The sequence below is a fragment of the Paroedura picta genome, chromosome 4 (genome assembly GCF_049243985.1).
Source record: "Paroedura picta isolate Pp20150507F chromosome 4, Ppicta_v3.0, whole genome shotgun sequence".
Lineage (NCBI taxonomy): Eukaryota > Metazoa > Chordata > Lepidosauria > Squamata > Gekkonidae > Paroedura > Paroedura picta.
In genome coordinates this window covers 131,657,907-131,671,173 of record NC_135372.1, presented here as the reverse complement: position 1 = coordinate 131,671,173, position 13,267 = coordinate 131,657,907, and the positions used below count along the sequence as shown (strand labels likewise).

Below are 13,267 nucleotides of genomic sequence, written 5' to 3'. Positions count from 1 at the left end.
GTACAGAGGCAGGGTCCAATTCAAACCATTTGAAAACCACTTCTTTCTACCCCATCCTCCTCCTAAGAAACTCTTGCCTTGAAGACCCTACAGTAGGGGTGGCCAAACGGTGGCTCTCCAGATGTCTGTGGACTACAATGACCATGAGCCCCTGCCAGCATGCATTTATCTCCATGGACTACACTGACCATGAGCCCCTGCCAGCATGCTGGCAGGGGCTCATGGTCAGTGTAGTCCACAGACACCTGGAGAGCCACCATTTGGCCACCCCTGTCCTACAGGCTTGCCGTGGATTGGCTGTGCCTGGATGCAATGGCAGCACTTCAGCGCCTAGCAGACTGCACCCCTCCTGTGTAACTAACACTCCAGCCCAGAATGGCAGGAACAGAAGGCAGATTGCATAGCGTGGGAAGGACCCCGTCATTTGAGGCTGGGTTGGAGACACCCGACCAAGTGGGATGTGGTCCATGGGAGAAGGGAGAACAGGGATTAGAGAAGGTTCCAGCCAAATGAAAGAAGATGCCTTGAGAAGTGGCACAGCTCCTTCAGTGTGGATGGAAGACAGCGTGATCTCTTCCAATCTTGGAAACGAAGCAGGGCTGATACATGGATGGGAGAACACCAAGGAAGGCTCTGCAGAGGAAAGCCATGGCAAACCACCTCGGCTTCTTACTTGCCTTGGGAGTTCCCTGCAGGGGTTGCCATGGGCAGCACTGGCGTACGCCCTGCAGCGTGGCGCGCCGGATGTGGAAAGTCAGCACGAGATGCAGAGGCAAATCAACAAGCAGCTGCAGGCGACGCAAATGAAAACTGCGCAGAGAATGACCCCTGTGGGGACGACGTACCACTGGTCTTTGGAGAACCAATTAAGCACACCGCAGTTGAGGAAAACATGGTATTACACTGCGTTTTATTTGGAAGGAGAAAGGCATCGGAAAGCCGCAAAAGACAGGGACAAGCGTGGAGATGGTATCTTCAGTAACACTCCACGCCTGCAAAACTGGGAGGAGAAAGAGCTGTGACTAGTGGAACAGCCAGTAGAGTCTGCAATGCTGCTTTTGACCTGGCTACAAAACTGCCCACATACTGCTGATGGGGGAAAGCAGGGCTGGCTAAAGTAATCTTCTAGATCAGGGGTAGTCAAACTGTGGCCTTCCAGATGTCCATGGACTACAATCCCCATGAGACCCTGCCAGCATTCGCTGGCAGGGGGCTCCTGGGAATTGTAGTCCATGGACATCTGGAGGGCCACAGTTTGACTACCCCTGTTCTAGATTTTAAAAAGAGGGCTAGTCGAATGTCCTGTTTGGTGGGACCTTCTCAGACTGCATCTTGCCCCACCAAGTCAGAAGAAGAACTGGGCAAGAACTGTGTGTGTGTGCGTGTGTGTGTGAGTGACAAAGGTACTGGATGGTGCTCACACGACCTCGGCCCTGGGATTCTGTCTCCTACGTCCGCACTCCTATGGATGCACGTGGCCCAGTTGTGAAAATGAAGTGGGAACAAGAAAAAATCACTGAACAAAGACACCAGCTGTGAGAAAGGGTGACAGGAGGTGATCTTAAATTCTGGTGCTTCTCCAACAAGCTAAGACAATCTGAATAATGCTTTCTTATCTACTTCCCCGCCTTTTGAACTGGCAGATCCCTGGAGAAGCTGCGCAAAAAGCGCATGACAAAGACCTGCCTTATCAGAGGTTAAAGAGGACTTGGAGGAGCCGCGCACTGCACTGCGTCAGAAATAGTAAGCTGTGTGAGTAATCCAATTGGATGACTGCTCCTTGGAGCGCTTGGCAGAGCTGTGGGAAGTAAAAATCGACTTGTAGGCTTCGGATTTCTCCTCCTTGCTTGCTGCAGGTCGCTTGAAGGGCCCAGATGCATTCTTGCCGTCTTTCCCGGACGAAGAGGACAGGCTCCCCTCGACTGCTGCAGGGAAAAACCAACAGCAAATAAAAGCAAATGAGAACCGGTGGCCAAATTGTGTTATGTAGCCAGAAAGATCAGACTATGTTTTAGGGCTGATTTTGACCGGCACGAAGATCATTTCCCGTTGCAAAGGCTGCTGCAGTGTTAACATCAGTAACAAGGTATTTTTTTTAATGTTTAATTAAAAAAATACAAATATGGTACATCCAAACAGATGCCAAAACCAAATGAAGATGCATCTTTTTAAATTTCACTTTTTGTGCGTATCACGCACGGACATTATCCAACAACAGCGATAACCGTGCAGCAATTGGAATGACTTCCGGAACAAGGGAGCTGAAAGGTTCATGCCCTACAAGGAAGCTGGCCAAGTCAGCTGACCAGCTTCAAATGCCTGCCTTAAAATGGGAGCTTGCTTATCTGCTTAGAGTCAGCTACTCTTATGGCTGGGGCCAAGTCTGCCAGGGTTAAAGCCAGCAGGGAGGTGCTTAAGAGGGGAGCGGGTGTCATCCCAGGGCTCATTCTGATCCTTTAACCTTGACTAAGGAACGTGGGGTGTGATGGCCTGGATCCTATCAGGTTTTCCCTTGGGGGAACAAGGAGGATGGGGTCCTCTTGGACTCCCAAGTACATTGACAACCTGAAGGGTGACTGAGACGGTTGAGGGGTTGGAATCCAGGCCTTACGAGCTGAACGTGAGTTGGGTCTGTGGAGTTTGGAGAAGAGGCGGGCCAGGGCTAATGGGATAGCTGGGTTAGCTATGCATAAGGTAGATATGTTGAAGAGGGGGCCAGCTTGCTTATTGCAGCTTTAGAGACAAGGACTAGGAGCCATGGGTTCAAACAACGGGAAAGGAGGTCCCACTTAAATATTAGGAAGCATTTTCTGACGGTGAGGGCAGTTTGTAGACGGAATTTTCTGCCTCAGAGTGTGGCGGAGTCTCCTTCGCTGGGCCTTCTTAGGAGGAGATCGGAGAAGCACCAGTCAGGAGTGTGTGATTTTCAAGTCCTCGAGAAGTCCTCAAGTAAATTGGATGCAATATTTAGTAAACGAATGGGGCGGTAGTTTTGTGGGTCGATCTTGCTGCCTTTTTTGTGGATAGGAACCACTATGCTCATCTTCCAGCCATTGGGGAAAATGCCTGATTCATTTATCTGGGTGAAGACCCTAGCTAAGACTGGGGCCCACCAGTTAGGGAACGCTTTGAATAAATCAGGTGGAATTAGATCTTCTCCAGGTGATTTATTTGAAGCTCTTTGCAGCCAAGGTCATTCCTCACCTACTATATGGCATTGACATCTGGGGCTGGAAAGAACAAACAATCAATAGCTTGGAGCCCATTCAGAACTTTTTCTTCAGACGTATCCTGGCTCTTCCAAAAGGGTCCCCCGCAGCCCTGATGAGGGCAGAGCTTGGTTTTCCCTCACTCAAAGCCCACGCCCACTTAGCTATTCTGAAATCTTGGAAGAAAGACATCACAACCAAATTAGATTCTTTAAGCCACCAAAGTTTTAAGCTCTTATTGAGCAAAGACAGGACTCGGTCTGATTTTTTTAGCTCCATTCTTTCATGCTATACCATACCAGATGACTTACTGCATACATCAGCCAATATTTCTGATTTACATGATTGGGTGTTCAAAGCTGACTCACTGATTGACCACTCTTCAATAAAGCTATCACAAGCAGCCCCATGGTATAAAACAATTAAAAAAGACCATTCTAGAGCATCATATTTAGTCAATATAACAACACGTAATCTTAGAATGGCCCTAACATCTTTGCGGTTTGAAACGATGCCATCAGCCATGCTCTCTGGGTGATATCTCCGAATACCCACAGCCCAACGCCTGTGCATATGTGGAAATCCATCTGTGGAGGACCTGCCCCACTATGTTTTGGCTTGTCCCCTGTACTCCGAACCCAGGGGCAAATTCCTTGCCAAGTTATTACAAAACTCTCACCCTATTTCTGATTTTAACAAAGTCACCTATCTGTTATCAGATGTCGACCCCTATGTCTCTTATAGGGTGGCACTTTTTGCTCTGGCTGCCAGGAAGATTCGAGCTAATGCATTTTTACACCTTGATACGCCATTTATCCCTTTTATTGTAACTTAGTTGTCCATGTTTACATTTTTAGGTACACAATATTGGAGAAATATTGTTTTATTTATTTATATTTGTGCCATATTGTTTTAATTGTGTTTTGTAATGGCCTTTGGCTACATACAATAAATGTTATCGTATCGTAAGTAAATTGGAAGAAACATCAAAAAAGCACAACGTGGGCTGATCTGCACAACAGAAAGCAACATCGAACGAGGACTTGCTACAATGACCAAAGCCGTGCAAGGCTGAAGCAGCAGCATGGAGGAGACCTGAAAAAGGCTGGCTGGGTGCAACCCAAGGCCTATCCGCTCCGACGAATATTTGGCTGTGAGTGACTCACAAAGGCTTGCTCCCAATAATGAGGCTAGGCTGCAATATCTCCACCGACCTGTGCCCTTGCAGAAGGCGATATTCCTCTTCTCTCCAGAACTGATGCTTGTGGTGTCCTTTCCGGTATTTGTTTGCGATGGTCCGGGTGACTCTGTAAAAAGCGAAAAAGAAAGAAGAGGTGTGTGGCAGGAGATTAAAAGATAAAGCTGCAAGTGCCATCCTATTAAAATCAACAGCTGAGCTCCCTGTCATTACTTAAATGTATATCCTGCTTTTTCATACAATCACAGAATCATAGAGTTGGAAGGGGCCACACAGGCAATCCAGTCCAACCCCCTGCTCAACGCAGGATCAGCCCCAAGCATCCTAAAGCATCCAAGAAAAGTGTGTATCCAACCTTTGCTTGAAGACTGCCAGTGAGGGGGAGCTCACCATCTCCTTAGGCAGCCTATTCCACTGCTGAACTACTCTGACTATGAAATTTCCCCCCCTGATATCTAGCCTATCTCGTAGTTTAACTTGTAGTTTAAACCCATTACTGTGTGTCCTCTCCTCTGCAGCCAACAGAAACAGCATCCTGCCCTCCTCCAAGTGACAACCTTTCAAATACTTAAAGAGGGCTATCATGTGCCCTCTCAACCTCCTTTTCTCCAGGTTGAACATTCCCAAGTCTCTCAACCTATCTTCATAGGGCTTGGTCCCTTGGCCCCAGATCATCCTCGTCGCTCTCCTCTGTACCCTTTCAATTTTATCCACGTCCTTCTTGAAGAGAGGCCTCCAGAACTGCACAGAACTTTTTGGCCCAAAGGTACTTAAAGTAGCTTTTAAAACAAACCATGGGCACATGCTTGGAGACGGAGGGCAAAGTCCCCAAGCGCGGTGAAACCACAGATAGGAGGCAACCGGTTCCAACACCTCTGCACAGCCATAAGCAAGTTGTGCTACCTTGGGGGGGGGGGGCATCATTTGGGTTTCAAAAGCAATGGAATTCTGGTGCAGTGGTTAAGAGCAGCGGCTTCTAATCTGGCAAGCCGGGTCTGATCCCCTGCTCTTCCACATGCAGCCAGTTGGGTGACCTGGGGCTCCTCCCAGTCCTGATCGTGCTGTTCTCGCAGAGCAGTCCTCTCAGGGCTCTCTCGGCCGACACAGCTACCCCCAAACAGCACTGGAAAAGAGTCTCTTTGCTGCATCTCCACAGGATGATCAACTCACCTTCGACAACATCCGATTTCACAATGGTCTCTGCGGCTTTTGGTTTCTTGGCTTTCTGAAACAACAGAGGCCAGCATGAAGGTACGTTAGGAGCTCTGACAGTGACAACTTCCTGGCATATGCTTGATAATTAGAAAAATCTCACAAAAATCTCACAACTGGATCCGGTCCAACGTTTTGGTTTTAAACTTCAAGGCCTTACGCGGGTTGGACCACCTATCGCCCTATGCCCCCTACAGGGCCTTACGCTCTGCGGGGGGAAATCTATTGGTCGTTCCCGGTCCTAGGGAAGCACGCCTAGTCTCAACCAGGGCCAGGGCTTTTTCTGTCCTGGCCCCTGCCTGGTGGAATGAGCTTCCAGGTGAGCTGCAGGCCCTGCAGGATTTACCAGTTTTCCGCAGGGCCTGTAAAACTGAGCTCTTCCGCCAGGTCTATGGTTGAGGCTGGGGTCAGCGAGGTAGATTTATCCCCCCCCCCCCGGGGTTTGTAGTGTACATCTTTCCTCTTCATTTTCTCCACTGCCTTTGGCCATAGAGGTGGAAGTAGGATATTTTTCGCTATGTTGGATTTTTTTGTGTGTCTTTTAGTGGGAGTTTTAATGGGGTTTTAAGACTATTGTTACCCACCACGAGCCTTAAGGAGTGGCAGGAAATAAACTGAATCATCATCATCCTGCTATGCTTTGTACTGGGGGTTTTAGACAGACTTTGTAACCCGCCACGAGCCATTCAGGGGTGGTGGGTAAGAAATGGAAGAAATAAATAAAAGACTTTGTTCCATACACCTGCTCTGTGCTTTTCGTATTACCCCCAACTGACTTGGCTAAAACGAGTTGAGTTGGCCCCTTTATACAGCTGGGGGCCTATTGACTGCTCCCTGTAAGTGGACCTATGAGATATGGGAAAGCGAGAAGAAGACTCATTCCTTAAGAACTCTCAGGAGCTATCTGGTTGCTAGCCACCTGCCGTGACCATGTCAGTGCCGGCTGTCCATGTCCCCTGCTGGCACCTGACAGTGGAGAGCAGATCTGGGGAGGTTAACGGATCATATCTGTTTTCCTTGCTTTGCATTGCTCACTCGTTTGCATAGTCTAAGGGTCAATTTTCTCATGGGAGGATGGAGCTGTGGGAGAGGGTTATCGGCGAGGCTGGCCTTCTTGCCTTGCGAGGATGCTATGTGCACCTGGGTGCAGGATGAGTTTGCATGCTCTTACCAGGGAACTGGGGAAACCCCCCCTCTTGTTAGTTCCAGGATTATATGGATCATTGTATCACAGTCATCAAAGACCTGATTAAGAGTATCTGATGAAATGTGCATGCACAAGAAAGCTTATACCCAAAATTAAACTCTGTTGATCATAAAGGTGCCGCCGGACTCAAACTTTAATCACCACAGATGCTATTCTTCCATCAGTTTAAGGAGCCTCTCTTTGACCTGGGCCCTTCTATTGGTCGAAAAGCCAGAGAAGTCAGAGGAAAATTCCTGGAGCAAGGCATTAAGCCGTGCGGAGCAGAAAGGTAAGACAGGCTAATCACAACGCAAATATTTCTCTGTATTTCTTCCAGCAGAGGGCAGCAAAGGGCTGAAAAAGAAACTAGCTATGAAGGGTGGGGAAGTCTGATCTCTCCCATGTTCTGTTCTCATCAGACAACTGAGACCAAGCAAGATTGCAAATTGGACATTTGTATTTCTTGGAATTACACAGCGGCTTCTGATGTTCCGCAGCCTTCCCTACATTCTGAAAATGACGTGAAACAAAAAATGGGCCAAGGCACACAGCTTTGCATGGTTTGGAAGGTGCAAAATGGAGGATCCGCAGACACCAACCAATTTATTCAATCTCACCCTCAATACAGAACAAATCCTTTGGACTTCTGCAGCCACCTTCTGGCCCACTTCCTCAACAATAAGTTCTGCAAGCCCAAATAGGGAAACGGTAACACCAGAAACAGCTGACAGAACACCAAGGAAAAGAACACAAGTAGAAGACAATAGAGCCACAGAACTCAAAGTGTAACAAGCAGCATTACAGTGGACAGAAGTCAAGGATGTCCTTTTGTGCCTAAAAGCTTCACTCCAAAAGGATAAGAAGAGGGGCTGTGGCTTGGTGGCAGAGCACCTGCTTGGCATGCAGAAGGTCCCTGATTCAATCCCTGACATTATCTGTTAGGAATCAGGTGATGTGAATGACCTTCCCCCTGACATGATGGAGATGCAGCAAGCCTGAGTTAACAATACTGACCTTGACGGACCAACAGCCTAAATCAAAACAAAGACCTCTGTTCTGTTTTCCAAGCAACCTTGAGCTCTGCTTGAATTTTCTGGTTGCAGGCAATTACAGTTACACAACTGAGGAAGTCTGTCAACGAAACTAGCTGTTACATAGGATACTAGTCTTTGGTTGTTTTGATGATGATGATGATTAAAGATTCTGAAGACAAGAACTTTTCTTCCTGCTTAATATTTACTGTCAGTTGGACTACACAAATTCTTCTGTAACTTGCAAAATCTATTGAGCCACACATTAATTTGTTTTCCTCCCTCTTCCCACCAATCAGAACAGAGCATGTTCTTGTGTGGTTAAGAAAAGCCGTGCTGGATCAAACCAGTGGTCCCTGTTTCGAGAAACCCAGGAAGTGGCGCAATCAGGGCAGCATATGGTTGGGAAGTGTAGCTGTGGACACGCCCACCCGGGACCCCTCCCCTTTCCACCCTGTGGACACACGCACCCGGGACCCCTCCCCTTTCCACCCCTCCAGACTTATTTTGGGGGAGGGGAGATCAACATGACCATATATGGTCCTATCACCCAATATTTTAACACACTTTAAAATATACATTAAAAATTAATTATTTCCCACCCATTTGGGAAACCCTTCCAGGGTCAACAAGAAACCTCAGGGTTTCTGGTTGAGAAAGATCTGGTTGATCTAAAGGGGTAATTTTGAGAGAAACCAACAAACAGCAGGAGAGGCTACTTGAGGTTAAGAAGAAAGCACCGAGGGAACATTCCTTATGAGAGTGTTGAGAGCTCTCAGTTTAGCCTGAGAGTGGCAGCGAGAGCCAGAATGCCCCCGGTTCAAGGCTCACGGGAGCCACAAATGCATGAAGGAGTTTTGCCCGGCAAGAAGGCTTTCCCCAGGCCAAGGTCTTCTCGAGTTTACTGGACCCGACTGTGCAATCTCAGCTACGAACAAGGGGCGTGCCCGGCCGATAAGACTAAGTGCAATAGGCTTTGCAGGGATTTCAGCAGAGGAAATAGCCTGGAAACAGGCCAGTGGCCCATTTGGGAGGGCGCCGTGGTCACCCGCTGCCTTCCTCACACCAATGCCCGGTGATGACAGCACTGGCCTGGCTTACAGGGCTGCTGGATGGACGACTTGAGATAATGCGTGCAGCTGAAAAACAGCATGCACAACTGCAATCATGCATGCAAGGGCTGTGAAGGCAAGACCGGCTTACGACCCCCCCCCCAGGGAGGGGGCAAATGAGAAGCAGAGGGGCTTCTCCAGGTTGCTATGGGTCCCATCCTGTTGGTGGGCAGCCATTCCCTGGCGTCCCACCCCCACCGCTAGGATCTCGGGTTGGCGGGCAGTTTTAGAAGCTGCATTGGGCTCCCTGGGGCTGGCCAGAGGCCCAGCCTCTCCCTCCCTCCCAGCTACCATGCTCTCTGGCAGCCTTACCTTTGGAAAGTGGGCTGGCAGAGCCGGCTGGCTCTTCTTCCGGGTGGGAGGAGGAGGAGGGGGAGCTGCCCATCGACAGATCAGACCTACAATTGACCATAGTGGAGTGAATGTTCCCTATTGGGGGCCTCTCCTTTCCTGGCAAATGAGAAGCAGAGGGGCCAGGGCCTTCTGCTGCAGAGCCTTTCTTGGTGGCCTCCCATCCCCACTTCAATCCTGTTGAATGATGATGATGATGATAAGATTTCTATCCCGCCGTTTTCTGAAGACTCGCAGCAGATTTAGCTACTCAGGTCAGAAACTGGGCTACCCTATGCCACCTTCCTTTCTATTGACAGCAGGGAGTACCAGCCTTATTCTTCTGCAATGAGTATCTGAAGATCTATAATGCAACCTCTGACTTGGATGCACCCACTACTGGATATGTAACCCAACGGGTGGAGGAAGAAGGGGTACAAGTGAAAGAGCTTAATACCGTAATATGGTTTAAGTCATTTTAGTGTTGTCTATTTGTGTGCGTGTGTGTGTGTGTGTGTGTGGGGGGGGTGTTCCTGACCTTGTGATTTTTCCATTTCGTCTACCTGACAAAAGAATCTGTTCTAAGCCCTGGGAGAGAAAATACCGCTCAAGGTATTTGTTTGTTTAAAGCTTGTTGTCCGACAAATACTCAAAGGGTCGCGCACGAATACTCATAGAATCATAGAGTTGGAAGGGATCTCCTGGGTCATCTAGTCCAACCCCCTGCACTATGCAGGACACTCACCACCCTATCGCTCACCCACTGTAACCTGCCACCCCCAGATGGCTATCCAGCCTTTGTTTAAAAAGTTCCAAAGATGGAGAAATATTATACCCCATTAGAGCTGTGGAGGAAAGAATGTAGACTCGTTTGAAAAAAAGCCCTGGAGTAAATCCTGACTGGGCGAGTAGATGCCACAGACAACACACCTTTCCCAATTTGCTCTTCAGCCTCCTCTCTTCCATTCTTTTCTTCAGGACTTCCACGTCCTCCTTCGTGCCGTTCAGTACGATCACGTCATCTTCTTGAAAAGGAACGGCACACTGTAATAAGAACAGAAGTAAGCAAGGCATGTTGGCATGGCCTCAGACAATGACAAACCTTATGGTTTGGGGGTTTTGTTTTTAAAAAAGATTAAGAATTCAGATCACTGCTTCCAGCACCTGGGCCTGGGCGGATGAGCCACCCATAGGCAACCCGGGGGCTTCTACAAACTTGGCTGGACAGGTAAGTAGAAGCTTGGGAACATGTTCAAATGAATAAATCCTGATTATCTGGCCTGATGAGCAATGTTCTATTTCAGGAGTAGTCAACCTGTGGTCCTCCAGATGTCCATGGACTACAATTCCCATGAGCCCCCTGCCAGAAAATGCTGGCAGGGGGCTCATGGGAATTGTAGTCCATGGACATCTGGAGGACCACAGGTTGACTACCCCTGTTCTATTTAACACCCCCACCCACATACACACTAAGTGGAACAGTCCACATCCTGAACAGAACAGCACTGCTGTCCTCTTAAAATTGGTACCAGGTAGTGGAAGACCCTGTGAGGCTCCAGCCTGCTGCTGTGGGACTTCCTGTGTTAATGAGTGGATGCTCACATGCGCAGTTCAAAAACAATGGGATGTTGAAAGCTACGGAAGGTCAGTTTAAGGATAAAAAGACAGGAGGAGAAATCAGTCTGGTCAAGCCTTTGAAAGCTTAGAGCTGGGGTAGTCAAACTGCGGCCCTCCAGATGCCCATGGACAGCGAACGCTAGCAGGGGCTCATGGGAATTGTAGTCCATGGACATCTGGAGGACCACAGTTTGCCCACCCCTGCCTTTGGTGGACCAAGGGTCTGATTCAGTAGAAGGCAGTTTCATGAGTGGGAAAGTAGTTATGATTGCTGACCGGCACAATAAACCAGTTAATTTATTCACTCCCACAGCTGGAGGTAAGCTATCAAAGCTTATCTCTCCTTAGGTAACCTTATCTGTCCTACTAATGAGGTCATAAAACATAAGGAGAGGAAATGCTCACGTTCAGCCAGAGGCTGCCTACGGAGGCTGTATCAATTTAATTTTTTTTAAAATATAGAACTTGCCTTTCTGCCCTCCTGAGAACCACCAAAGGGGGTTAACAAAGCACACCTGATAAAATAACTACTTAAAAACCATTGTAACCAATGAAAATTAAAACCAGAGCTAAGATAAGTCCAAAGACATAAAATCAACAATTAAAACAATGGGAAGGAAGAGGGGATCACCGAGGGAATGTCAGATGAGACAAACACATCTTCACCTGCCAGTGGGACATGGCAACCGAAGGGGACAGACAAATCTCCCTGGGGAGAATTGGTGTCACAACCAAGAAGGGCCATTTGCCTAATCTTAGAGTGGTAAGGCAGCAGTCATGCAGCCTGAAAGCTCTGCCCATGAGGCTGGGAGTTCGATCCCAGCAGCCGGCTCAGGGTTGACTCAGCCTTCCATCCTTCCGAGGTCGGTAAATTGAGGACCCAGCTTGCTAGGGAGTAAACAGTAATGACTGGGGAAGGCACTGGCAAACCACCCCGTATTGAGTCTGCCATGAAAACGCTAGAGGGCGTCACCCCAAGGGTCAGACATGACTCGGTGCTTGCACAGGGGATACCTTTACCCTTTACCTTTAGAAGGAAGAGGCACCTGAACCAGATCCTTTGGAGATGACCACAGTATTCAAGTGAGCTCATATACTGCATCTAAGCTTAGCAAACTATACATACCAGAATTAGTATGCCTTGCACTGATTACACAGCGAAATCACCTAAGAACTTTGTCCTGTTAGATTGGCTGAGCATTACAACTGAGTCACGATGGGAGTGGAGGGGAACAAGGTACAGCAGATCTGATAGCTCTGTGGACCATGATGACCCGGCCTCCCCACTGAGCAAGCTGGATCTCTGCCTAAAATCAGAGGGGATTCTCTAATCTGACCTGAACTCCTCTGAGTCCTACCAGCCTCCCTGGAAATGTTACCTGGGCAACTAAAAAAACAGGGATGAAAGACTGACACCACCCCTATTTCCTCCATTTTAAGAAAATACCCTCATTTGTAGGGTTACCAACTCCTGCTTGGGAAATCTCTGGAGATTTGGGGGGGGGGTGGAGTCTGGGAAGGTCAGGGTTTGGGGGTATAATGCCACAGAGTATGCTTTCTAAAGCAACCATTTCCTCCTGGGGAACGGATCTGTATCTTCTGGAGATTAGTTGAAATCCCAAGAGACAACCCTCTCTCACCTGGCAACAGAAAACTGAGCTGTGCTGGTGGAGAACTGGCCAGCCCACAACCCCACCCGGGGCGGAAAGGGTGAGAATGGAGGAAGGAAAGGAAAGCTTTAAGAAAAAGCCTTGCTCCAGCATGGCGTAATGGTTAGAGTGTCAGTATAAAATCTGGGAGACCCAGGTTCAAATCCCCACTCTGCCATATCGCCAGAGACGTATTAGGGCAATAGAATTTCAGGATGTATGAATACAGGTTTGACATATACCTATTGAATCCAGTGAATTTCCCTACTTTATCCAAGTTTCTCTTCCCAAAATGTATCTTGTATCTCTGCAGAATACGACTCAAAAGTAATCTATCCCAGTGTGAAAACGCTGCTTTGTTGATTTTGAGGATGAAAGTGCTCTGAAATGCTCATCCAATGCTTGTTGCCTGTCTCTTCCTAAAGGCAGGAATCTAGATGCCAATCTCCCCCATCCCCAAAGATCTGCACACAAATGGAAGGACTTTAGGAGGGGGGGGGGAATCAGGATGAAGTGGGTGGGCAACTGATGCAGGATGGACACCTGACAAGCTAGCTATAGAATTCACTGGCCGAGGGATGCAGTGGTGACTTTAAAAGGTCAAACAGATTCATGGAAGACAGATCCCAAGGCAATCGCTAGCCCAGATTACTCAATCCCAGTGCCAGGAAGCAGCATCGGAGAAGCTCATGGCCTCTCAGCCTTGTTTGTTGGCCTCTGCGT

The 13,267-nt window shown here is 48.4% G+C and overlaps 1 protein-coding gene across 2 annotated transcripts in view; it reads right to left on the bottom strand.

The window, feature by feature from the left end:
• Positions 1–893: 893 nt before the first annotated feature.
• The window catches only part of RTF2 (replication termination factor 2), a 76,024-nt gene continuing 63,650 nt past the window's right edge, over positions 894–13,267 (bottom strand). The window contains exons 6-9 of one of the 2 annotated variants that reach the window (XM_077335674.1): positions 10,209–10,322; positions 5,578–5,632; positions 4,424–4,516; positions 894–1,925 (exon numbers count right to left, since the gene is read on the bottom strand). In XM_077335674.1, the coding sequence (XP_077191789.1) occupies positions 1,735–1,925; positions 4,424–4,516; positions 5,578–5,632; positions 10,209–10,322 (453 nt within the window). In that variant the 3' untranslated portion in view covers positions 894–1,734. The remainder of the gene's footprint in view (positions 1,926–4,423; positions 4,517–5,577; positions 5,633–10,208; positions 10,323–13,267) is intronic. The other variant, XM_077335677.1, reaches the window with a different exon arrangement.